General features: G+C 47.5%; 2 protein-coding genes across 2 annotated transcripts; both read left to right on the top strand.

Moving 5' to 3' along the window:
• The first annotated feature begins 6,101 nt into the window (after positions 1–6,101).
• On the top strand, positions 6,102–11,562 carry LOC139319760 (C-type lectin lectoxin-Lio1-like). Its single transcript, XM_070947765.1, has 5 exons — positions 6,102–6,159; positions 6,773–6,870; positions 9,011–9,148; positions 10,388–10,502; positions 11,474–11,562. Exons 1-5 carry the CDS (start codon positions 6,102–6,104, stop codon positions 11,560–11,562), a joined length of 498 nt encoding a protein of 165 aa, XP_070803866.1.
• A 5,238-nt stretch (positions 11,563–16,800) lies between these two features.
• On the top strand, positions 16,801–23,915 carry LOC139319873 (C-type lectin lectoxin-Lei1-like). The gene is made up of 5 exons (XM_070947923.1): positions 16,801–16,858; positions 18,789–18,886; positions 20,978–21,118; positions 22,253–22,364; positions 23,830–23,915. The coding sequence occupies exons 1-5, from the start codon at positions 16,801–16,803 to the stop codon at positions 23,913–23,915; spliced, it is 495 nt and encodes a 164-aa protein (XP_070804024.1).
• The last annotated feature ends 2,460 nt before the right edge of the window (positions 23,916–26,375 follow it).

The raw sequence follows: 26,375 nt of genomic DNA, 5'->3' as shown, positions 1-26,375 counted from the left end.
ACTTAATGATAGTCATAGGGTACAAATAAGCAATCAGGAAACAATATCAATATAAATCGTAAGGATACAAGCAAGAAAGTTACAGTCATATGGTCATAAGTGGGAGGAGATGGGTGATGGGAAGGATGAGACGATTAATAGTAGTGCAGATTTAGTGACTAGTTTGACAGTATTAAACATATTCACCATCTTGAGTTACTTATAAAATCAATAAAAGTTGAGGTTAAAGCAAACGAACGAACGAAGAGCTGATCCCACATACCAAAGTGGCTTCAGTTGAAATTGTTCATGTCTTGGTCTGTTCTATCACTTTGGGGTAGAGAAATTGGGGAAGCAGAAATAAAATGTTCTTATGTTGGTAGGTAAACCTCTGTGTGTGTGTGCGTACCTGTGTACGCACAAATATAATGTTGATTTATAGAAAACATTTTGCAATAGGGTTGAGCAAAGCCTTGAGTGAATACTTCCGACAAATGACATTTGATGACCGAACCAATCCAGCTTCGGATGGCTTAAAAAATTTGTTTCCTTGTTCCTTCTCCTTTTCTTCCTGTTTTCCTTTCCAAAGGGAAGAAGGCAACTTTGGGCTTCTGGAACTTAGTGTCAATTGCTTTGTGGCGCTCTCTTTTTTCGAGGCTGCTCCCTGTGAAAGGAGTTTAAAACCTGAGAAGTGAACATGCTGAGCCTCTACTAGATTCAGACAACGGGTTGAAATATCCCTACCTCTTTTTAACACAACCCACAATACTTAATTATTCTGTGGCTTAGTGTGTCATGCAGAGGAAGCCAAGATGGTGGGTTTCAGCTTGCTGCAGCTGTACAAATCCAGAAGGGGGAATTCACTCAGTCCAAAATTAAAAGGGTGATATTAAAAAATTAAAATGGAATGGAATGGAATGGAATGGAATAGAATAGAATAGAATAGAATAGAATAGAATAGAATAGAATAGAATAGAATAGAATAGAATAGAATAGAATAGAATAGAATAGAATAGAATAGAATAGAATAGAATAGAATAGAAAGGGACTTTGTAGGTCATCTAGTCCAACCCCCTGCTCAAGCAGGAGACCCTATACCATTTTTGACAGATGGCTGTCCAGTCCCTTGAAAGCACCTACAATTTCTGGTGGCAAGCTGTTCCAAGTTCCAAGTTATCCTCACTGTTAGGAAGTTTCTGCTTAATTCGAGGTTGCTTCTCTCCTTGGTTGGTTTCCATCCGTTGCTTCTTGTCCTGCCTTCAAGGGCTCTGGAAAATAAGTTGATCCCTTCCTCTTTGGGGCAGCCCTCCAAATATTGGAAGACTGCTATCATGTCACCCCTTCTTTTCTCTAGACTAGCCATGCCCAGTTCCCGCAACCGTTCTTCATGATTGGATTGAGGTAATTTTGCAGACAAATCTACATTAAAACAAATTTGGTCAGTTTTGGTTCAGCTTTTCTTCAAAACCCAGCCATTCATTTAGCAGATTGTGTGAACGAAGAAGCCGTTCCCTCTTCTTAACCCGGGTTGAGGTCTTGGCCTACTGTGGGAACTGAGCGAAGCCCCCCCTGGGGAGGATGCTGGGAGCTGTTCATCCCTGCAGGTCCTGAAGGAAAGTTAGAGAAATCTCGCTCACAAAGAGAAAATCAACCTGACAACAGCAGCCCCAAGACGTAGAGGAGGTGGCGGGGGGGGGGCTCCCCTTGTCTGGATTCCCCCAACGGGTGGAGGCTATAATTTATTTATTTATTTCAATTTGTATACCGCCCTTCTCCAATAGGACTCAGCCAAAATAAAAACAAAACATACAAAATTTAAAAACAGTTTAAAATAATTAAATATTTTTGGCCGCAATTTAAAACAAACCCAATTTAAAATCAATTAAAATTTAACCCAAAACTGTGGGGTCAAGCCAGCCCGGCTAGTTGAAATAAATAAGTTTTCAGGGCCCAACGAAAAATCTGATATTGTACATGTCTCTGGGGGGAGGTTGTTCCAGAGGGCGGGCGCCGCCACAGAGAAGGCTCTCCCCCTGGGGGTCGCCAGCCGACACTGTCCAGCAGGCGGCACCCTGAGGAGGCCCTCTCTGTGGGAGCGAACTGGCCGGTGGGAGGCTATTGGTGGCAGAAGGCGGTCTCGTAGATACCCCGGCCCTGAGCCATGGAGCGCTTTAAAGGTGATCACCAACACCTTGAAGCGCACCCGGAAGACCACCGGGAGCCAGTGCAGCTCGCGCAGGAGAGGTGTCACATGGGAGCGCCCCGTCGCTCCCATAATCCCCCGCGCGGCCGTGTTCTGGACCAGCTGGAGCCTCCGGGTGCACCCCAGGGGGAGCCCCATGTAGAGAGCGTTACAGTAGTCCAGGCGGGAGGTGACGAGTGCCTGAGTGACCGTGCGTAGGGAGTCCCGATCTAGAAAGGGGCGCAACTGGCGTATCAGGCGAACCTGATAAAAAGCCCCCCTGGCCACGGCCGTCATATGCCCTTCTAAAGACAGCCGTGCGTCCAGGAGGATGCCCAAGTTGCCATGTAATCAGCCACGTATCTGGGTTTTTTCCTTTGTTGCTATGCTAAGCAGGAGCTGGGCTGGACAGTTCAACCTTGAGCTACTAAGAGTCTCTGGTACAACATGACAGATTATGGATAGGCAACCCAAAAGGATGCTGTGTCCTTCCCTAATTATTGCAAGCTAACAAAAGCAGAGATGATCCCAAACAGGATCCACGGGGCTGCCAGGAAACCCTTAGGATTCCCCAGCCAAAGTATGGGATCAAGATCTCCATGAAAGTGCCTGGAGGAGCCCAGCCCCACCCCAGGCCCATTCTCAACAAAAGACCAACGCTCAGATGTGTTCAAAAGAGAGTTTATTGTCACCCAGAATGCAACTGAGACTGCCTCAGGGAACTATGAGAGCATCAGCAGAAGTGGGGGTGGGACTCTTGGATAAATGTCTTCAGCTACTAGAAGTTTCTTTGATTAATGTTCCTAGTAGATTAAGGTGTCTTTGAAGGGATCAAGAAGCTCTCCGTGAGGAATGCAGAGTCGGATAAGAACAGATTCAAACTTGCCAAGGATAAATATTTTCCTTTTATTCTACACTGACCTGAACTTTAGTAACTCATTAGATTGTGGGAAACGCACAACCTGGATCTAAGCATTAAGAGCCTTGGTGGCGCAGCAGACTAAAGCGCTGTTAAGTAATACCAGCTGCCTGCAATTACTGCAAGTTCAAATCTCACCAGGCTCAAGGTTGACTCAGCCTTCCATCCTTTCAAAGGTAGGTAAAATGAGGACCCGGATTGTGGGGGCAATAAGCTGACTTTGTATAAAAAAGGAACAGCGCTTAGAGGGGGGCCAAAAGCCCTACTAAGCAGGTATATACAAAAGTATGAAGGCTCTTGCTTAACGCATTGTAAGCCGCCCTGAGTCTCTGGAGAAGGGCGGCATATATAAATCGAACTAATAAATAATAAAGAAAGAAAGAAGATCCCACAAAGAATATTATGGGATGCTATGAAATGTTACACACGACATACTAAAGTTATTGAGGACGTGAGTTACATCACAGCAGCGTAAAATGATATTAGCCAATGAAACAATTGATTCCAAACACGATATGTTTGAACTGCATATAAAGCAGCTTCCCACTCTCTCCTCTTTGAGGGAGGAGCCCTTCCTCTCTCAGGTACATAAATGAAGAGGTTTTAATTGGTGAGTTCTAGTCCCACCTTTGGCATGACAGCTGGCTAGGTGACTTTGGTTCAATCATTAGGAGGCAAGGAGTTCTAATCCTGCCTTGGGACTAGGTATGGGTGGGTGGGTGGGGGGTGCATATACATGCACATAAATGTAATGGGGGCTTATGTAAAACATGTTGCAACGTGGGATGAGCAGACATTTGATGTGGCAATTCCCGCAAATTTCTTTTGATGATCCAACCCATCTGGACTCGCATTGTTTAAAGAATTTGCTTCCTTCTCCCCTCTCTTCTCCTTCTCCTTCCTGGTTTCCTTTCCAAAGGGAAGGAGGAAACTTTGGGCTTGTGGCCCTTTCTGTCGATGCTTTGTGGCGCTCTCTCTTTGGGAGGCTCCAGGGACCATTTTAAAAATGGAAGAAATCAATGAATAAGATGAGCTGCTCCCTACGAAAGGAGTTTAAAACCCGAGAAGGGACCGTGCTGAGCCTCTCACACCAGCAAAACCCCTGCTAGATTCAGACAACGGGTTGATCAGCTGTGAGAAACATCCCTACCTCTTTTTAACACAACCCACAATACTTAATTATTCTGTGGCTTCGGGTGTCATGCAGAGGAAGCCAGGATGGATGGTTTCATTTAGTGGCGGCTGAAATCCAGAAAGGGGGTTCAATCCTGTCCCAAATTAAAGGGCTGATGTGGGAAAGTCCTTGGATTCCGCAAAACACAAGAAGAACCTGGAGGCATGAAGTCAAAGGGACAGGAGGGATGTTGGGAAGCCATGTTAGAAAGTCGGACTTCACAGAAAGAGCAGTCAAAGGTTGCAACCAGCATCTAGCACAGAGGATGGGCCAATCCTCAGAAAGTAAGTTTGAACATGGCTGGGATAAAGACATGTCCATCATCTGAAAAAAATTAAGAAATAAAATCAAATACAAACTTAAGCTGCAGATCCGATGGTCCACAAGTCTTTTGCTGTTTTCAGTTTTCTATGTTTCTGTATTGTACGGAGTTTGAAGGGGAGACATTTGTGTGGTTTGTGGTTTGGCGTTTCTTGAAAACCCAGCCACTCATTCAGCAGATTGTGTGAACGAAGCAACAATTCCCTTTTCTTAACCTGGGTTGAGGTCTTGGCCTATTGTGGGAATGCAGGGAAACCCTCCCTGGGGAGGATGCTGGGAGCTGTTCATCCCTGCCGGTCCTGAAGGAAAATTAGAGAAATCTCACTCACAAGGCCCAGAGGAAGGAGGGGAAGGATCCCCTTGTCTGGATGCCCTCAAGGAGTGGTGTCCGGGGTGCTTTCCTTTGGATTGCTGCCCTGAGCAGGGGTTGGGCTGGATGACCTCAAATTGCAAGTTTCTCTCTATGAAATCTCACCTGGCAGAATGTACATTCCATGAGATTAAAGTTTTTTGTGTGCAAACAACCCACATCCTGGTTGTTAAACCAAAACTCTCTTTCTCTCCCCCACCCCCAGAAATCCACCCCCTGCCCTGCCTATAAATGCCTCGGTTCCCTTTGCAGGAAGAAAGCTTTGAATTGCCACCGTACAGATTTGCTAATCCAGGAGGTGGAGGGACAGGTGAGTGCAGTTCTCCCCCCTGTGGGCACAACTGACAGGTGAGGGCCCTGCAGCAGATCACTCCTATGTCTGTCTCTCTCCACCTGAAGGGACCTCTTGCAGGGGACTGCAGGCAATGCTTATGTTCCAGCAGGGGATCTGGGAGGCAGGGACCAAGGGATCTTATTGGGGGAACTCCAGTGGTGGGGGAGAGAGAGAGACCCAAAGGAGATCCTTTCTTAGGAACCCCCCCACCCACCCAATCATGACATGCCAGTGCAGGATTCACTCTAACCCTTTATTTATTTATTTATTTATTTATTTATTTATTTATTTATTTATTTATTTATTTATTTATTAGTCCAATTTATATGCCGCCCTTCTCCGTAGACTCAGGGTGGCTTACAATGCATTATAGCAATAGCCTGCATACTTTTTTTTGTACATACCTGCTTATTAGGGATTTCGGCTCCCCCTAAGCAGTGTTGTTCTATACAAAATTGGCTTATTGCCCCCACAATCCGGGTCCTCAATTTACCTACCTCGAAAGGATGGAAGGCTGAGTCAATCTTGAGCCTGGTGAGATTCGAACTTGCACTAATTGCAGGCAGCTGGCAGCTAAGTGCTAGCACTTAACAGCACTTTAGTCCGCTGCACCACCGAGGCTCTTTAAAGCCATTGAGAGACCAAGGAGGGAGAAATGGGGGCCAGATGGGGAGGGCACCACTGTGAGACAAACTATGGGGCTCCCGGCTTGGGGCCAAGTGGTGATGGGGTCCCCCTTCCTGGGGAGTCTCTCCCAGAGGCCTTGCTCCCCCTTCTTCATCTCCCCTTTTTGCTCTTCTCTGCAGGGAAGGAAAGAAGAGCATGCAGCCATTCATCTTTGTGAGCCTCGGCTTCCTGGTCGTGGCCCTCTCCTTAAGTGGTGAGTTCGAGCAGGGTCTCTTGTGATCCAGAGACACCAACTCTCTGGCCTCTGAACCCCCTCCTGATTTGGCACCCCCCCACCCCCACCCCAAATATCTTCTCGCTGAAGTTGCTTTTGTTCTTGTTTGGCTTCTGGTGCAATTTAGACCCCACCTTCTCTCTCTGCCCCAGGACTCTTGGCAAGGTCTCCTGCTTTCCAGCCTTCTGCCCTCACCCTTGAGACCAAACGGGCTCAGTTGGGGCCTTGGGGCCCAAGTCCACAAAGGTTCCTCTGATTCCTGAACTGGGCATGAGAGGCCAAGGAAAGTGGAGAGGTTCACACAGGACTTGCCACTTCGGCGAAATTAACCAAGGCTAAACCTCACCAGGCTTTGGACAATTTGCAAATGCAGTCACCGTGTCTGTAACCCAAGTCAGATTTAACTGATTGTCATCAAAGATGGTTATACTTACTGTAGTAGGTCAAGAATGTTCTGCAGAATGTCCTCCTCCTCCTCCCCCTCCCCCTCCCCCTCCTCCTCCTCCTCCTCCTCCTCCTCCTCCTCCTCCTCCTCCTCCTCCTCCTCTTCTCCTGTCCATCTTTTCATTGGGTTTCCTCTTTTCCCACACAGGAACTGCAGCTGATCCCCAGTGTCCCTTCAATTGGTCCTTCTATAATGGGCATTGCTACAAGGTCTTCAAAAAACTCAAGAGCTGGAACAATGCAGAGGTTAGGAATGTTTGTGTGTCTGTGATTCTCTTAGCCCAGGCAGAGGAGAAGTCTAAGCAGAGCCTTCCAAAGCCCCCCGGAGTCCCCTCTGGCTACGATGAAATGGAGGGAGACTAGGCTGGGTGTGTGAAAAGTGTATGATTATAAATTCAATGCAATTATTCTATGGACTCTTCTTCCTCTGAGTCCACTTGAACTTCCCTTCTCCACTTTTTGAGCCCGGAGGAAACGGTGCCAGGAAAAGGCTTGATGCCCGTGGCTGCCAATTCCTCCCCTGTCTGAGGGCATAATATTGGCAGATGGCAGCAGCCTTATTGGTAGCATATGGGGCCGATTAAGAGCACGGAATTGCACTTTCCTGGTTTGTTTTCCTGCCATACATCTCCACCAATGCCTCTCCTTGATGTGGGATTTTTAAAATTTAGTTTTATCCCATGTTTATTATTTTTTACAAATACCTCAAGATGGCCAATACACACAATAGGCTTTCCTCCTTCTGTTTTCCACACAATAACAATTGCACAGTGGCAGATAGGATAGCACTTCAGAGGGTCAACCTCATTGCCCAGAGAATCCTTTGTTGCTCTCTCCCTTCTTTGGAAGAGCTTTATAGCTCCTGCTGCCTTAAGAAAGTTCATTCTTAAAGATCCATCTCATCCTGGGCACTCTTTTTTTGAACTATTACCATTTGGCAGACGGTACAGGATAATAAAAACAAGGAGAATAGAATAGAATAGAATAGAATAGAATAGAATAGAATAGAATAGAATAGAATAGAATAGAATAGAATAGAATTCAATTCTTTATTGGCCAAGTGTGATTGGACACACAAGGAATTTGTCTTGATGCATACGCTCTCAGTGTACATAAAAGAGAAGATACATTCGTCAAGAATCATAAGGTACAACACTTAATGATAGTCATAGGGTACAAATAAGCAATCAGGAAACAATATCAATATAAATCGTAAGGATACCAGCAACAAGGTTACAGTCATAAGTGGGAGGAGATGGGTGGTGGGAACGATGAGAAGATTAATAGTAGTGCAGACTTAGTGAATAGTTTGACAGTGTTGAGGGAATTATTTGTTTAGCAGAGTGATGGTGTTGGGGAAAAAACTGTCCTTGTGTCTAGTTGTTCGGGTGTGCAGTGCTCTATAGTGTCGTTTTGAGGGTAGGAGTTGAAACAGTTTATGTCCAGGATGCGAGGGGTCCGTAGGTATTTTCCCAGCCCTCTTTTTGACTCCTGCAGTATACAGGTCCTCAAAGGAAGGCAGGTGGGTAGCCATTGTTTTTTCTGCATTTCTAATTATCCTCTCAAGTCTGTGTCTGTCTTGTTGAGTTGCAAATAGGCTGAAAAACAGCTTCTATCCCAGGGCAGTAACTATATTGAATTCTACTATATGGTACAATATTAATGCAATATCTGGTTTTCAATTCAATTGTATAGATGCGAAGGATGTGTGTTTGTGTTTTATTTTTATAATTATAATGTACACTGAAGATGGCATTTAATTTTGTTCTACAAGGTGCAATGAAAATAAACTAAACTAAACTAAACTAAACTAAACAACTGATAGATGCATAGAGTACATGAGTTCTAGGATGTATTAAATGCCGGACAGTAACACTGGCTCTTAGATTTATATACCACTTCATAGTGCTTTGGAGAATAGCTTGACTCCCTCTTCTTTGGGGCAGCCCCTTGAGATATTGAAAGACTGCTATCATGTCTCCCCTAGTCCTTCTTTTCATTAAACTAGCCATGCCCAGTTCCTGCAACCGTTCATCGTATATTTTAGCCTCCAGCCCCCTAATCATCTTTGTTGCTCTTCTCTGCACATTAGGAGATAGGTTCAGTTGTAATGTCAAAATAAGAATAGATTTATATAAAGAATTCAATGGTAAGCTATAACTATTATGACACACACAAAAAATTGTACTCAGACAACACATTGACTAATGAACGATGAAATGTTTGTTTTAAAGGGAAAAAAATAAAAAACTTTTACAAAAAAAATGATAATAATAAAATCAGGTCCCTGCTTTTTTCTTTTCTCACATGCACCAATGCGGAAGCAGAGGCCACCTGGTCCTTCTCTACCGAACAACTGCCTTTCTCTGTTGTCGTTCTCTTCCAGATGTTCTGCAGGAAACAGGAGGAAGGCGGCCACCTCGCCTCCATCCAAAGCTGGGCAGAGGCAGCTTACGTGGCCAGGGTGGTCTCCCGCAATGTCTTCCTTGTCAACGTCTGGATCGGACTGAGTGATCCACGGAAAGTAGGTCCTTTCTGATGCTAGTCTTTATGGATTCACCTGGACTGTTGCTAAGGGGTTTTATTGTTGAATCCTCCAATGGGAGATAGAGAGCCTTGGACAACACAATAGAAAATAGAAAAAACTTTTACTCCCATTTTCTCTCTCTCTCTCTCTCTCTCTCCCCCACCCCCCTTACCAAATCCTTCCTGCCCCACTGAAGAACTGACTGCTGTCTTTAAAGCCCCAAAGGGACGGATCCTGCCCTGGCCCCCATCTCAGCATCAGGGCCTCCCTTCCTCTTGAGGGCCCCTTGGGTGGTCTCCAAACCTGGTGGGCCATGAAGTGAGGGACTGCAGGGCCTGGCCTGGGAGGGCTGTTCTTTCCTCACCCTTTTTTTATTTTTATGCAGAAATTCCTCGTTTCTGTTACCCAGAGGTAGGATTCAGCCGGTTCCGGCCGGTTTGAGTGAACTGGTTGTTTACATTTTAGCGCAGTTTGGAGAACCAGCGAACCGTCTGCAGCCGCTGCCTCTTTGCTGGTGCATTCGGAAAGAGGCCGTGGTGGCAGGCTGTTCGCTCCGGCAAAGAAGGAGTGGCAGCGGCAGGCTAGTGTCTCGGGGGGGGGGAGTCATGCCCAGCTGCACCAACATAGGCCGGAAGTTCCTCATTTCTGTTACCGGCAGCTTTTCATCATCTTCTCTGTTGCATTTTCAATTCCTGAAAAATATATATTTGAACATATACAAAGAAGGGGGGTTTCCCTGAAGTTTTGCTCAGCTCCTGATGACTTTGTGAACAGAAATATTCAATTTCTGGCAACAACAGAGGAGTAGTCTGACCCCCACCCCCACCCCCCCACTGCCTTAACTAACCAACTAACTACATCTAGGATGCTTTCCCATTCCTAAGTGCCCCAATTCCCGATAGCCCTGGGGTTCTTTTGGTCGTCCCCCAACCAGTTAACTTTAACCCTATTTATCTTTCTGACATCAATCAGTATCATCTGGAGCTGTCACCAAATGGTGACTTCATAGAGAGCTCCAGGTAGTTTTCTTCTGTTTCTTTCCCTGCATCTCCTGATCGTCACCTCTCCAAGCATTTACCAAGTTTAACCCTGTTTACTTGTTCCAGGTTAACTGAGATCGATTAGCTAGATGGGAGAGAGGGAGTATTTGCTCTGGCCCTTGAAACCTACCAGCTCTCTGCCTCTGGGCCCTGAGTAGCTCCTCGGTTAGCTAAGGTGGCTTCTTTGTCATTCTAGCAACGCACCTGGGTGTGGAGTGATGGCTCCAGGTCCCGCTACAAATCCTGGAAAGGAAGAGAACCCAACAATTTTTTGTGGAGAGAGCACTGCGTTGAACTGTGGAGCTTGTCAAGTAAGCCGAGGTGGACGGGAGGGAGCCGAAGGTTGCTTCCCACACTGGGGACCCAAGGGAGCCTTCTTGCAACCCTTGGCCACCGATGACCTTTGTTGACCTCATGGAGCTCTGAACCACCACACTCCTACCCTCTGACAAGGGAACCCAAAACATTGATAGGACACACCATTAAACATGAAAGCCAGGGTTTCTTCAAACACTCAAGCTGCAGAGCCAAATTATTACAGGACTAAAGTTAAAGGTAAAGGTTCCCCTCGCACATATGTGCTAGTCGTTCCTGACTCTAGGGGGCGGTGCTCATCTCCGTTTCAAAGCCGAAGAGCCAGCGCTGTCCAAAGACGTCTCCGGGGTCATGTGGCCAGGATGACTCAATGCCAAAGGCGCACGGAACACTGTTCCCTTCCCACCAAAGGTGGTCCCTATTTTTCTACTTGCATTTTTTAGGTGCTTTCAAACTGCTAGGTTGGCAGAAGCTGGGAGCTCACCCTATTACATGACACTAGGGATTTGAACCGCTGAACTGCCGACCTTTCGATCAACAAGCTCAGCATCTTAGCCACTGAGCCACCGCATCCCATTCTTTATCCCATTACAGGACTATCAGCTCATAGTTAAACACACAATCTCCATCTTCACCTACTTCCTCAGGCCATCGTGGTCAGAGGACATCTGGCTTGGCATGGTCATCTCTTATCAAATGTCTGTTCCCATTGCAGTGAGATAAAACTCACCTACTTGTAGCGTGACTCGGTCCAATTATAAACCAATCACAAGACCAGTCAAAAATGAGTATGGTCTAGAGGTTAAGGCACCAGATTAGAAAGGGGGAGATGGTGAGTTCTAGTCCCACTTTAGCCACGAAAGCTGGCTGGGTGACGTTGGGCCGGTCACCAGGAGACCATGAGTTCTAGTTCCGCTTGAGGCACGAAAGCCAGTTGAGTGATGAAAATTTCTCTTTTGCTACCCAGGGTATCTCAAATGGAACGATCAGAATTGCGGATCGCTGCGTTATTTCATCTGCAAGTTCCAGCCACAGGGTGAGGGAAGCACCTGGTGAAGTCTGGAGAGACAAGGAAGCCCCCCCCGCCGCCTGCCAAAATCTCCGCTCTGCACCCCATCTCTTCATGGATGCTTTTTGTAGCTTGGATCTGACTTTGCTCCTCCTGATGGGCCAGAAGGTCAAATAAAAACCTATCCAACATAACTGGCCTCCTTCATTCTGCAGAGCCAGGTCCGAAGTTCCAGACCCCCCAAATCGTCTGCATGGATGGCAAGGCTTGGCCTTGAGGGGTGTTTGGGTGGGGTGTCTCATTAGAAGGACCACTCATTGATGCTATGATGCTTTCTTGGATGTCCACCCCATGTCCTGACCCAAGTCACTCTGGCCACGCAGAGGTCAAGTAGGGCCTGTTTATTTCTCACTCATCCCAGGGTCAAAGGGGCCCCCAACGGTGCAGGCGAACTCCAGCCCTGCCCTCAGTTTCCCCTCAGCCTGGATTCCCCAGCTCCATAAACTAGGTCCTAGCTGACCCACGTGACAAAGAGGGAAGCAGCTACAGTCAGGTCCATAAATATTGGGACATCGACACAATTCTAACATCTTTGGCTCTATACACCACCACAATGGAGTTGGAATGAAACAAACACAATGTGCGTTAACTGCAGACTGTCAGCTTTAATTTGAGGGTATGTACATCCAACTCAGGTGAACGGTGTACGACTTACAGCAGTTTGCATATGTGCCTCCCACTTGTTAAGGGACCAAAAGTAATGGGACAGAATAATAATCATAAATCAAACTTTCCCTTCTTAATACTTGGTTGCAAATCCTTTGCAGTCAATCACAGCCTGACGTCTGGAACGCATAGACATCACCAGACGCTGGGTTTCATCCCTGGTGATGCTCTGCCAGGCCTCTACTGCAACTGTCTTCAGTTCCTGCTTTTTCTTGGGGCATTTTCCCTTCAGTTTTGTCTTCAGCAAGTGAAATGCATGCTCAATGGGATTCAGGTCAGGTGATTGACTTGGCCATTGCATAACATTCCACTTCTGTCCCTTCAAAAACTCTTTGGTTGCTTTTGCAGTATGCTTTGGGTCAGTGTCCATCTGCACTGTGAAGTGCTATCCAATGAGTTCTGCAGCATTTGGCTGAATGTGAGCAGATAATATTGCCCAAAACACTTCAGAATTCATCCTGCTGCTTTTGTCAGCAGTCACATCATCAATAAATACAAGAGAACCAGTTCCTTGGCAGCCATACATGCCCACGCCATGACACTACCACCACCATGCTTCACTGATGAGGTGGTATGCTTAGGATCATGAGCAATTCCTTTCCTTCTCCATACTCTTCTCTTCCCATCACTCTGGTACAAGTTGATCTTGGTCTCATCTGTCCATAGGATCTTGTTCCAGAACTGTGAAGGCTTTGTTAGATGTTGTTTGGCAAACTCTAATCTGGCCTTCCTGTTTTTGAGGCTCAACAATGGTTTACATCTTGTGGTGAACCCTCTGTATTCACTCTGGTGAAGTCTTCTCTTGATTGTTGATTTTGACACACATACACCTACCTCCTGGAGAGTGTTCTTGATCTGGCCAACTGTTGTGAAGGGTGTTTTCTTCACCAGGGAAAGAATTCTTCAGTCATCCACCACACTTGTTTTCCATGGTCTCCCAGGTCTTTTGGTGTTGCTGAGCTCACCGGTGCATTCCTTCTTTTTGAGAATGTTTCAAACAGTTGTTTTGGCCATGCCTAATGTTCTTGCTATCTCTCTGATGGGTTTGTTTTGTTTCTTCAGCCTAATGATGGCTTGCTTCACTGATAGTGACAGCTCTTTGGATCTCATCTTGAGAGTTGACAGCAACAGATTCCAAATGCAAATAGCACACTTGAAATGAACTCTGGGCCTTTTATCTGCACATTGTAATTGGGGTAATGAGGGAATATCACACACCTGGCCATGGAACAGCTGAGAAGCCAATTGTCTCATTACTTTTGGTCCCTTAACAAGTGGGAGGCACATATACAAACTGCTGTAAGTCCTACACCATTCACCTGAGTTGGATGTACTACCCTCAAATTAAAGCTGACAGTCTGCAGTTAACGCACATTGTGTTTGTTTCATTCCAACTCCATTATGGTGGTGTATAGAGCCAAAGATGCTAGAATTGTGTCGATGTCCCAATATTTCTGGACCTGACTGTACACCCACAAGTCCAGAGTTCCAACACCCAAAGAGCCATCAGAGAGTCAAGTCCAAAGAGGGTTGGACTAGAAGACCTCCAAGGTTCCTTCCTGCTCTGTTATTCTGTCTGTTATTCTGTCCACAAGCAAAGTCCAAGGTTCAGAGTCCAAAAACACAGTCCAGAGGTCAAGGAACAGGACTCCAGGGAAGCCAGGAAGGTGCACTCCAAAACGAGCAGGATTTCCTGACAACCCCCCTTCCCCAGCTGTTCCTTGGGAGGAGAGACGGGGCTGCTTCTTCGCAAGCGGCCTTGCTGACCTCCTCTGTGCCATTTTGCTCTCCTCCCCTGTGAATCGAACGGGGGAGGCAGCTTTTCCTCATCCGACGTGGTCTGGTGCCTGTCATCTCCACTGGCCATCTGCAGCTGCTCCACTCCTGCAGGCAGCTGTCTGTCCTGTTAGCCAGCCCTCCCCACTTCCAGGTGGTCCTGGGGCTGCCTCGTCCTCAACCCCTGGATGATTTTCAGCCAATCACCAGGAGGCTGAGAGTTCTAGTCCTGCCTTAACCATGAAAGCTGGCTGTGTGATTTTGTGTTCTGACCTAGGCTTCCTTAGAAAGTATACAGCACAATCTTAGTCCCAGCAAAACTCTTTAATTCATACGGCTGTGAATTATTGTCATTCCCAGTCCGAGAGGCTTCTCAAACAGTCTTTCAGGGGACTGTTTACAAACACCCACCTTATCTCCCTTGGAATGCTGCCAGAGAGCTAATTTCCAGATGCAGGGCAAGGCCAAACTTAGCACAGAGTCAGACAGAACATTTCCAAAGCTTTTACCGATCAGATGAACTAATTGCTTCCTGCAAAAGCTCATGTCCCGTTTGCTTCTCAGCAAAGAACTACCAGATGGCCCTATTTATTTATTTATTTATTTATTTATTTATTTATTTATTGTTTATTGTTTATATTTATATACTGCCCTTCTCCCGAAGGACTCAGGGCGGTGAACAGCCAACAGATAAAACACAAGAAATACAAAATTTAAAAACAGTATTAAAATCCAATTACATTAATTTGGCCTACAATTAAAAGCACCCCTGTATAAGACCCATAATTAAACAATTTAAAAATTAAAACAGTTTAAAAGAGTTAGGCCAGCCCGGCTTGCTGGAATAAAAACATCTTTAGGGAACGGCGAAAGGTGAAAGCTTGGCCCCCTCTCTGCCTCCGACTCAGAGCCCTCGTCCTAGCCCTCCCTAGACTCCAGGACTGGCCCACCCCAACCTCCCCACTGTCCAAATCTGCTGCCAGCTGTGCTGGCCACTGGCGGGCCACAACACTTTGGGCCACTCACAAGGACGCTATGAGTTCTTGGGACTAAGATTGTATGTGCGTTTGTGTGCATCTGTGTGTGTGTATGCAGACATACATCTGCATATGTGTGTTCATAAATATGGTTTTATGTAGAACATTTTGCAATATGGGTTGAGAAGGCTTTTGACGTGGTAATTCCTGCACATGACATTTGATCCAATCCAGCCTTGGATTGCTTAAAGTTTTTGCTTCCTTGTTCCTTCTCTGCTTCTCCTTCCTTCCTGGTTTTCTTTTCAAAGGGAAGAAGACCACTTTTGGCATTGTGCCACTGGGTGTCACAATGCTTTGTGGGGCTCTCTTGTTCAATTTTTAATACTAAGCTTGCCAACCACTAGTTTAAAAAAGTCCTTGCTGCTATGGGAGTTTGGTAAGATCCTTGTTAAGTGGCCTAAGATCCTGGAGAAACCGCAATTTGTCATTGTTAGAGTTCGAATGCGCCCTCCGGGATAGCTACAACTGGAAGGTTTTCCATGGGTGCAGCTATAATGATTTCATTGAAATATGAATCCTGACCATTGAAACATTGGACACTTTTTTAAAAAATGGAAGAAGTAAATTAATAAAATGAGCTGCTTCCCACGAAGGGAGAAACCCCACCAAGTGATGGTTCGGAGCTTCTCACACCAGCAAAACTTCATCAAGATTCGCACAACATGTTGATCAGCTCGGGGAAATCCTTTGAGCAGTGTTAACGCAAATCACAAGACTTCCTTAGTTACCCTGTGGCTCAGTGTGTCGTGCAGAGGAAGCCAGGAACAGCACAATCCATCTTCCTAACCTGGGTTGAGGTCTTGGCCTATGGTGGGAATGCAGCGAAGGCTTCCCTTAGGAGGATGCTGGGAGCTGTTCATCTCTGCAGGTGCCAAAGTTAGGAAACTCTGGCTCACAAAAAGAGAAAGTCAGCCTGTCAACAACAGCCGCAGCACCCAGAGGAGGTGAGGGGGCAACTCCCCTTATCTGGATGCAGGGGGAGTGAGGGGTGAGTTAGCTATGTGTCCCAGGGGCTGAGCAGGGGCTGGACTGGATGGCCTCAGGGACCGTTTTACAATTGGCAGGATTTTCTGTCCTGGCAGAAGGTAAATCCTGTCAGATTAAAGCTCTTTTGTGCTACTTCCTGGTGGTTAGACCAAAAACTCCCTTCTCAAGCAATTTCCTTCTCTCCCTCTGTGCCCCCCCCCCAAAATCCACCCCCCCCAACTTTCCTTGCCTATAAATGCCTCTGTTCCCTTTGCAGGAGAAAAGCCTGGAGTTGCCACAGACAGACTTGCTACCTGTAGAGGCAAAGGGACAGGTGAGTCCCGCTCTCCCACCTGTGGGCACCTGACAGGTGAGGCCCCTGCACCATGTCCCTCCTTCTTCTTCTCTTTCTCTCTCTCTCTCTCTCCATCTGAAGGGACCTCTTGCAGGGGGCTGCACGCGATGTCCAGATTCAGCAGGGCATCTGCAGGAGGGTCCCTCAGGCAGAGAGTGAGGGATCTGTTGGGGATCTCTGGGGAGAGAGAGAGATGCATAGAAGAGACCTTCTCAATCATTACACAGCAGGGAAGGGTCTGTGGACCACCAAGGCTGTGACATGACCAAGGAGGGAAGAACAGGGCCCAGCTGAACAAGCGATTCCAAGCTTGGTCCTGGGTTGAATAGGGGGTCCCTCTTCTTTAGCGGGGGCTTCCCAATGGTCTGCCTCCCCTTTCAATTTCTCCCCTCTTTTATTGCCTCTGCAGAGAAGGAAGGGGGACCATGGGGCGATTCATCCTTGTGACCCTCAGCTTGCTGGTCGTGGCTTTCTCCCTAAATGGTGAGTTTGAACAGGGTCTCTCGTGTCCCGAGAAGACCATTTTCTTGCTTCTGAGCCCCTTCCTGATTCGACCCTCCCAGCATCCTTCCTCTTCCTGAAGTTGCTTTTTCGTTTGGTTTATTGTGCAGTTTAATCCCACCTTATATGTCTGCTGAAATCCGTTTGCAAGGATAAAAAGCTAAACTTCTTCTTCTTGTTGTACCATATCTGTCATTGGACATTGGCCATCCTATTTTTATCAACAGCCACACGAAAAAATGCTGCTGAGTTTTGTCCAAACCAGTCCCTTAGATTTTGAAGCCATTAAGATTCTTCTTCTTCTGCCTGGACCTCCTTTGCCTTCAATCTTTCCTTGGAGGATGAAGTGAAGGGATGCCATATTTTTCTGGGTGCCATATCACATGTCCGAAATATTCTAACTTTCGCCTTTTTTAATGGTTTTCATGATTTCCCTTGGCTTTCCCAGGTGGCTTATCCCCTCCTCCTCCCCAAAAAGCCAATCTGCATTAATGCAATTGAAATGCACAATTAATTAAAAGTTAAAACCTTGGGATAAATGCATGCATTTATTATTAAGAGTGGCCCCCACTTCTTGCTAAGGATTTTGCTCCTTTGGATCCACACAAAAGTTTACACCCAAGAGGTGGCAGGGCATCTTCCGAAGGGGCTCCCCTGCGCAGTGGGCAGAAGGGGGGAAATCCCCCAACTAATGACCCCTGAAGACCCTGGAGCAGTTGTAGGGCGTCTATAGTAGGAGGCCAGCACAAATCATTCAGGACTGACCCGCATACTGTGTGTGTTGCATTGGACAACAGCCTGGGTGCTGCCTTCTTCAGCAGTTGAAATTTCGAGAGGGTTTCAAGGGTAGCCCCCGATGAAGCCCATTGCAGTAGTCTGGACGGCTCGTGAGACTTTCTCAGAGAGGTTTGCATTTCGCACCCTAGAGCCACGTGTCCGAAGGTTAAAGAGGCTTAATGTCCGAAGGCCTGCCTCAGCTTGAACCTCTAAGTACAAACGATAGCAATAGCAATATCCCTTAGACTTCACAGGGCTTTCCTGCCCTCTCTAAGCAGTTTACAGAGTCAGCCTCTTGCCCACAATAATCTGGGTCCTCATTTTACCGACCTCGGAAGGACGGAAGGCTGAGTCAACCTTGAACCGGTCAGGATCAAACTCCTGGCAGTGGGCAGAATTAGCCTGCAATACTGCAGTCTAGTCACTGTGTCTCCAAAACCCACCCTTCCTTCCTTCCTTCCTTCCTTCCTTCCTTCCTTCCTTCCTTCCTTCCTTCCTTCCTTCCTTCCCTCTCTCCCTCCCTCCCTTCCTCCTTCCTTCCTTCCTTCCTACTTAGCAATAGCACTTAGACTTATATACCGCTTCACAGTGTTTTCCAGCCCTCTCTAAGAAGTTTACATATATCAGCATATTGCACCCAACAATCTGGGTCCTCATTTTACTGACCTTGGAAAGATGGAAGGACAAGTCAACCTTGAGCCAGTCAGGATCAAACTTCCAAACAATCGTGTAGCAAGAGTGAAGTGATCCCTGACACTTAATCTGGTTCGTGAAAGAAACCTATTTAGTAATAATAATAATAATAATAACAACAACAACAACAACAACAACAACAACCTATTTTCTGGCTTTGCACCATCCACTGAATGATAAAGTAACCCAAGTGGACAAAGTCACACAAGATATGAAGCTTCCAGGGAATTAACCAAGATTAACTTTAACCAAGATTTGGACAATCTGCAAATGCCACAACAGGCCAGTTTCAATTTACTGTCATCAAAGATGTTGGCAACTCAGCAGGTTAAACGTGTCCTGCAGACCCAGTTTCCTCCTCTTCCTCCTCCTCCTCCTCCCCCCCATCCTCCCCCTTTTCTCCTGGCCATCTTCTTATGGGGCTTCCTCTCTTCCCTCACAGGAACTGGAGCTGATCACCCTTGTCCCTTGGACTGGTTCTCCTTTGAGCACTTTTGCTACAAGCTCATCAAACAATGGAAGACCTGGGCCGATGCAGAGGTTAGAAGTGCTTGTGTGCCTGTGAATCTCCTAGCCCAGGCAGAGCCCCTGGAAGACCCCCAAAGACCCCTCTGGCTGAGCTGAAGTGGAGGGACACTCAGTTGGGTGAAAGTAGCAAAAGTAGCAAAAATGCAGATATTCTATGGACTCTCCTTCCTCTGAGCCCATTTGAACTTCCCTTCTTCAGCCTTTGAGCCCAGAGGAAATGGTGCCAGGAAAAGATTTGATGCCCATGGCTGCCAATTCCTGCCCTGCCTCTGGGCATAAGAGGGGCAGAGGGCAGCAGCCTTATGGGTGGCCTATGGGGCCGATGAAGGGCAGAGATTGGAAGCTTTCCTGGTTTCTTTTCCTCCACTCCTGCCATCCATCTCCCCCAAAGCCCCTCCTTGATATGGTTGGTTTCTTTGTTTATATCCCCTCTTTATTTTTATTTTTTTATAAAGTTGGTGGACATAGCCAATGCTTCTTCTTCCTCCTATTTTCCTCCCGACAACAACCCTGTGAGGTAGCTTGGCCCAAGAGGGAGCAGCTGCATTGCAAAGAAGTTCCTTTCACTCCCCCCCCCCCAAAGTAGGGGTGGGCTGCTGGGGGTTCGCAGAGGTTCAGGGAAGCTCTAGCTAAGATTCTGTGCAGTTCAGAGAACCCCCCAAATCCCACTCCTGGCTGGCCCCACCCACCTTGTCTGCCCCTCCCAGGAGTCCCCACATGGCCCGTTTTGGATGCAGGCAAGTGCAAGGTGTGCACGGAGGCTTGTGGAGGGCAAAAAACAGGCCTACCGGAAGTTCAGGAAGGCCGGAAATGGGACTGTTTTTGGCCTCCAGAGGGCCTCCGGAGCCTGGGGAGGCCGTTTTCGCCCTCCTGGAGGCTCAAAGAAAGCCTCCGGAGCCCAAGGAGGGCAAAAATGACTCCCCTGCCATGGTGCAGGAAGCTGACTAGGCCACACCCACCATGGCCACGCCTACCCAGCAACCGGGCAGAGAACCCCTTGCTAAAATGTTTGAAGCCCACCCCTTCGCATCCCCCCCTCCACAGAGTTCATGACAGACTGTCACTGCTTGGCAGCGAAACCCAAGCGAGAGTAAAGTGGCATCTGACAGATGGGCAGTAGCTGGCATGGAGGCCTCCCCAAACATTCAAGGCTGAGATGCATTTGGCCACCCCCAAAATTTTGCAAACTCTTCCTTCTGCTCCTCTTGGAAATTTTGTGCAGGACAGACCTTTGTTGAGCCAGAGGGGACCCCACAGTCCGGACACAAATGAGGAGCGGGGCATGTAGAGCCCACTACCCAAAAGGCTGGTCCTGGGTTCAGCCTAGGGCCTTAATTAAAGGGGAGGGGGCAGACATTCTAACTTCTGAATCGGGAATTGTTCAAAAGCTGAGGACGACGACAAGGGTCTACTAGCAATAGCAATGGCACTTAGACTTATATACCGCTTGACAGTGCTTGACAGACCTCTAAGTGGTTTTGCAGAGTCAGCATAATTGCCCCCCAACAATTTGGGTCCTCATTTTACTCACCTCGGAAGGATGGAAGGTTAAGTCAACCTTGAGCCGGTCAGGATTGAACTCCTGGCAGTCGTCAGAATTAGCCTGAAATGCTGGATTCTAACCACTGCGCCATCAGATAGATAGATAGATAGATAGATAGATAGATAGATAGATAGATGGATGGATGGATGGATGGATGGATGGATGGATGGATGGGTGGGTGGGTGGGTGGGTGGGTGGATGGATGGATGGAGGAATGGAGAGAAAGGAGGGAGGTAGATAGAGATAGAGAAAGATAGATAGCAATAACACTTAGACTTATATACCGCTTCATAGTGCTTTACAGCCCTCTCTAAGTGGTTTTCAGAGTCAGCATATTGCTCCCAACAATCTGGGTCCTCATTTTACCGACCTCAGAATGACGGAAGGCTGAGTCAATCTTGAGCCTCCTGAGATTCAAATTGCCAAATTACAGGCAGCCGGCAGTGAGCAGAATCAGCCTGCAGTACTGCACACTAACCACTGCGCCCCCACGGCTCATGGTGGCTCTACTTTCTTTCTCTGTTGAACGAGGGTCTTTCTCTGTTGTCCTTCTCTCCCAGACGTTCTGCGTCCAACAGCAGAATGGCAGCCATCTCGCCTCCATCCAAAGCTGGGCAGAGTCAGCTTACGTGGCCAGGGTGGTCTCCACCAATGTGTTCTTCAGATCCAATGTCTGGATCGGACTGAGTGATCCAGAGAAAGTAAGTCCTTTCTGATGCTAATCTTTATGGATTCACCTGGACTGTTTCTGATGGGTTTTATTGACAAGTCTTCCAATGGGAGTCAAAGATTCTCTGTATTGAGTGTTCTTGCCTTGGACAACACCATAGGAAAAACATTTACTCCCATCTGGTCTCTCTCTCTCTCCCCTTACCAAATCCTTCCTGCCCCATTGAAGAACTGATTGGTGTCTGCAAAGCCCCAAAGGGACGGATCCTGCCCTGACCCCCATCTCAGCATCAGGGCCTCCCTTCCTCTTGAGGGCCCCTTGGGTGGTCTCTAAACCTGGTTGAAACTCTGGTGGGCCATGAAGTAAGGGACTGCAGGGCCTGGCCTGGGAAGGCTGCTCTCTCCCCCATCCTTTTTTTTAAATTTTATTTTATGCAGAAAATTCCCCATTTCTGTTACCGGCAGCCTTTCGTCTTCTGCTCTGTTGCATTTTCAGTTCTTGAAAAATGCTGGATCATCTACGAAGAAGGGAAATTTCCCTGGAGTTGAGCTCAGCTCCTGGTGATTTTGTGAATTTGAAATATTCATTTCTGGTCACAACAGAGAAGTAGGTCCCACCCACCGCCCATCAAAATAAATAAATAAATAAATGAAGATACCCAGGATGCTTTCCTATTCCAAATTGTCCCCTATAGACCTGGGATTCTTCTTCTATGTCTGGTCCTCCAGTCCAGGAATCTTTGCCTTTGACCCTATTTCTCTTCCTAAGATCAATCAGTATCATCCAGAGCGATCTCCACGTTGGGCATCAGGCCAAGTGGTTCTCTAGCTGAGCTGGTGACTTCATTGATACCTTCAAATAGTTTTCTTTCAGGTTGTCTTTTCACTAGATCTCCTGATTCTCACCTCTCCAAGCCATCACCAAGTTTCACTCTGCTTGGCTGTTCTAAGTCAACTGAGATTGATGAGAGAGAGAGAGAAAGAGAGAGAGAGGGAGGGAGGGAGGGAGGGAGGGAGAAAGAGAGAGAGAGAGAGAGAGAGAGAGAGAGAGAGAGAGAGAGAGAGAGAGAGAGAGAGAGAGAGAGAGGCTATTTGGTCTGCCCCTGGGTCTTGAATAGCCAGAGCCCCCTCCTCAGTTGGCTAACGTGGCTTCTCTGTCATTACAGAAAGGCACCTGGGAGTGGAGTGATGGCTCCAAGCTCGGTTACACATCCTGGGCACGAAGAGAACCCAACGACCTTGGTGATAAGTACTGCGTTGAGCTGTCCAGAAGGTCAAGTAAGTGGAGATGGAGGGGAGGGAACCGAAGGCGTGCTTCCCACAACGACAACCCAAGAGACCCTTCTTGCAACCCTGACCCCTTCGCCACTGATGGCCTTTGTTGACCTCTTGGATCTCTGAGCCGCCACAGCCCTATCCTCCATTCAGACAAGGGAACACAAAACATCCATGGGACACACCATTAAACATGAAAGCCAGGGTTTCTCCAAACACTCTAACTGCGTTTGCAAATTATTACAGGGCCATCAGCTCATAATTAAACAAACAATCTCCATCTTCACCTACTTCCTCAGGCCATCGTTGTCCGAGGACCTCTGGCTTGGCATGATCTCTTTCCTTGCTTTAATACTTTATCAAATGTCTATTCCCATTGCAGTGAGTTGAATTGTATATAGATATACAATTATTATTATTAACACAGTTATAAGCTAATCACAAGTACAGTCTGAAAACCAGTTTGTTCTTATGGTTCAGGCACCAGATTAGAAAGCAGGAGTCCTGCCTTAGCTGTGAAAGCTGGCTGGGTCAATTTGGGCCAGTCACTGGGAGACTGGGAGTTCTAGTCCCGCCTTAGGCATGAAAGCTGATTGGGTGACTCTGGGCCAATCACCAGGAGACTGGGAGTTCTAGTCCCACCTTAGGCATGAAAGGCAGCTGGATGACTGTGGACCAATCACCAGGAGATGGTGAGTTCTAGTCCCGTCTTAGGCATGAAAGCTGATTGGGTGACTCTGGGCCAATCACCAGGAGACTGGGAGTTCTAGTCCCACCTTAGGCATGAAAGGCAGCTGGGTGACTTTGGGCCAATCACCAGGAGATGGTGAGTTCTAGTCCCGCCTTAGGCATGAAAGCTGATTGGGTGACTCTGGGCCAATCACCAGGAGACTGGGAGTTCTAGTCCCACCTTAGGCATGAAAGGCAGCTGGATGACTTTGGACCAATCACCAGGAGATGGTGAGTTCTAGTCCCGCCTTAGGCATGAAAGCTGATTGGGTGACTCTGGGCCAATCACCAGGAGACTGGGAGTTCTAGTCCCACCTTAGGCATGAAAGGCAGCTGGGTGACTTTGGGCCAATCATCAGGTGACCGTGAGTTCTAGTCCCGCCTTAGGCCTGAAAACCGGTTGGGTGACTTTAGGCCAATCACTTTCTCTCAGCCCAACCCACCTCCCAGGATTGTTGTTTTGGGGCAAAGAGGAGGAAGAAAGTGTGTGTTTTGTGTGATTTATAAAAATAATAAAGGCGGGATGCATATGAGTTAATAAAAATAATTTTTAAAAAGGCAAAATAAAATAAACCTGATAGCTAGGTATGTTATTCAAGTTCCAACACCTTGTTGAGCCCTCCCACTTCCCATTTTTTGGCACCCTCACGTCCTCCTGGCCACGAGGGAGGGGCCATCGAAGGGGTCTTCTGGATCAGTCTGCGGGATTCACTGGAAAACTTTCTCTTTCGCTGCCCAGGGTATGTTGGATGGAAAGCTGTCGACTGTGAATCCAAGCGTTTCTTCATCTGCAAGTTACAGCCGAAGTCTGAGGGAAGCACCTGATGAAGCCTGCAGAATTAAGGAAGCCCTTCACCTCACCCCACCCCACCCACCTGCCGAAATCTCTGCTTTGCATCCCTTCGCCTCATGGATGCTTTCTGTAGCTTGGATCTGATTTTGCTCATCCTGATGGGCCAGAAGGTCAAATAAAGTCTGTCTTAGCACAACCAGCCTGGTTTATTCTGCAGGAGCCTGCTGAGGTCCGAAAGTGAAGACTTCTACATGGCGAGGCTTGGCATTGGGGGGCAGGGGGGGTGCTATCTCAACAGGAGAACCATCGGTTGATGCTTTGAGGCTTTCTTGCAGGCCAAACCTCATTTTAATTGGAGGCTTACAGAGCTTACCGAATAACAGAGTTTGAAGGGACCTTGTAGATCATCTAGTCCAGCCCTTTGCCCAAGCAGGAGACCCTACACCATTTCTGACAAATGGCAGTCCAGTCTCTTCTTGAAAGCTTCCAGGGATGAAACTCCCACAACTTTTTTTTTTTTTAATTTGATTCATATGCCACCCTTCTCCGGAGACTCAGGGCGGCTTACAATGCGTTAAGCAATAGCCTTCATACTTTTGTATATTTATACAAAGTCAGCTTATTGCCCCCACAAACTGGGTCCTCAATTTACCTACCTTAGAAAGGATGGAAGGCTGAGTCAACCTTGAGCCTGGCGAGATTCGAACCTGCAGTAATTGCAGGCAGCTGGTCTTAATAACAGGGTGCTTTAAACCACTGTACTACCAAGGCTCTTACTTCCGAAGGCAACTTCTGTTCCATCGGTTGATTGTTCTCACAGTCAGAAAATTCCTCCTTATTTCCAGGTTGAATCTCTCCTTGGTCAGTTTCCATCCATGATTCCTTGTCTGGCCTTCGGGTGGTTTGGAAAATAGCTTGACCCCCTTCCTCTTCTCTGTGGCAGCCCCTCAAATATTGGAAGATTCTCTCCTGTCTCCCCTGGTCCTTCTCTTCACTAGACTAGCCATGCCCAGTTCCTGCAACCGTTCGTCGTATGTTTGAGCCTCTAGTCCCCTCATCATCCTGGTTGCTCTCCTTTGCACTTTTTCTAGAGTCTCAACATCTTTTTTATAGTGGGGTGACCAAAACTGGATGCAGGATTCTAGGTGTGGCCTTACTAAGGCTTTACAGAGTGGTATCAGTACCTCACTTGATCTTGATTGTATCCCTCTCTTAATGCAACTTAGAATTGCAGTGGCTTTTTTGGCTACCGCCGCACATGGCTGGCTCCTATTTAATTGGTTGTCCACTAAGGCTCCAAGATTCCCCTCCCAGTTACTGCTGATGGGCTTCAGCACCAATTTACTGCCCCCAAAGCTGATTGACTCTTGTGATCACTCTTCTGGGTATGAATGCAGCTTCCTGGTAGAAGAACATGGGGTGGGATGATGGGGTGGGTCCCTGGGAGTTTGGGGCCTCCGGTCAAGGCCTGGAGGAGGCAATGGATATCCTTTTGGTTGGGGTCCCACCTCCCCAACCAAGACGTGAGGGGGCTCTATTATGGGAATGGCTGGCAGAAGCAAGGGTCATGCCAGGTGATTGTTCTGTCAAGCCCGAAGACCACCGAGATGCCCCCTGCCCCTGATTTGTCTCCAGATGGACTGTGGTGACCGACTAGGAACTGCTGTGGCTGAATGCAACTTTGTAGAATGCTGAGACCCCTCTCCTCACCTCACCTCCCCCAGCCCCTCCATTTGGATTTGCTGCAGGTCCTCCTCCTCCTCCTCCTGTTTTCAGGAGGGTCCCAAAAGTGACAGCCCCTTCAGCCAATCATTGTGGGGAAAAAATGTTCAGCCAGAAAAACCCTGGATTTTTTTTCCCTTGTCCCTCTGCACCCCCAACTCTTTTTCTTGTAAGACTGAGTAGGCAGGGTGGACAGGAGCCCCAGTTTGGCCTGGGTGAGACTCAGGGTGCGCAAGAGGTTAAAAATAGGAGGCTAAAGACCAGGAGATCACACCAATTACGGTAGCTCTGCTTTGGGCACAAAACCAGCTGGGAATTTGGGGCTGGGGCATTCTCTCTCAGCAGGGGATCAAGGCCTCCATGAAAGTGCCTGGGGGAGCCCAACCCCCCACCAGCCCCATTCACAAAAGACAAACGCTCAGATGTGTTCAAAAGAGGGTTTATTGTCACCCAGAAGGCAACTGAGACCCCCTCAGGGACCTGTGATGGCATCGGCAGAAGGGGGCTGGGGGGGCTCCTGGATTAATGTTTTCAGTCTATATTATAAGCAACTGCGTTCTCTTCGCCGATGATGTAAAACTATTTAACACCACCGACAATGCTGCTACCCTTCAAAAAGATCTTGAGTTTGTGTCGGATTGGTCAAACAATTGGCAACTCCAAATCTCAACCAACAAATGCTCCGTCTTACACATTGGCAAAAAGAACCAGAACACAAAATACAAGCTGAGTGGATATGACCTTCCAGATGACCCTCATTCTGTGAAGGA

This window comes from Pituophis catenifer, unplaced genomic scaffold, assembly GCF_029215685.1.
Source record: "Pituophis catenifer annectens isolate HBS135680 unplaced genomic scaffold, rPitCat1.0.hap2 SCAF_7, whole genome shotgun sequence".
In the NCBI taxonomy this organism is placed as follows: domain Eukaryota; kingdom Metazoa; phylum Chordata; class Lepidosauria; order Squamata; family Colubridae; genus Pituophis; species Pituophis catenifer.
Note: the sequence above shows the minus strand (reverse complement) of the source record. Positions and strands in the feature narration are given on the sequence as shown.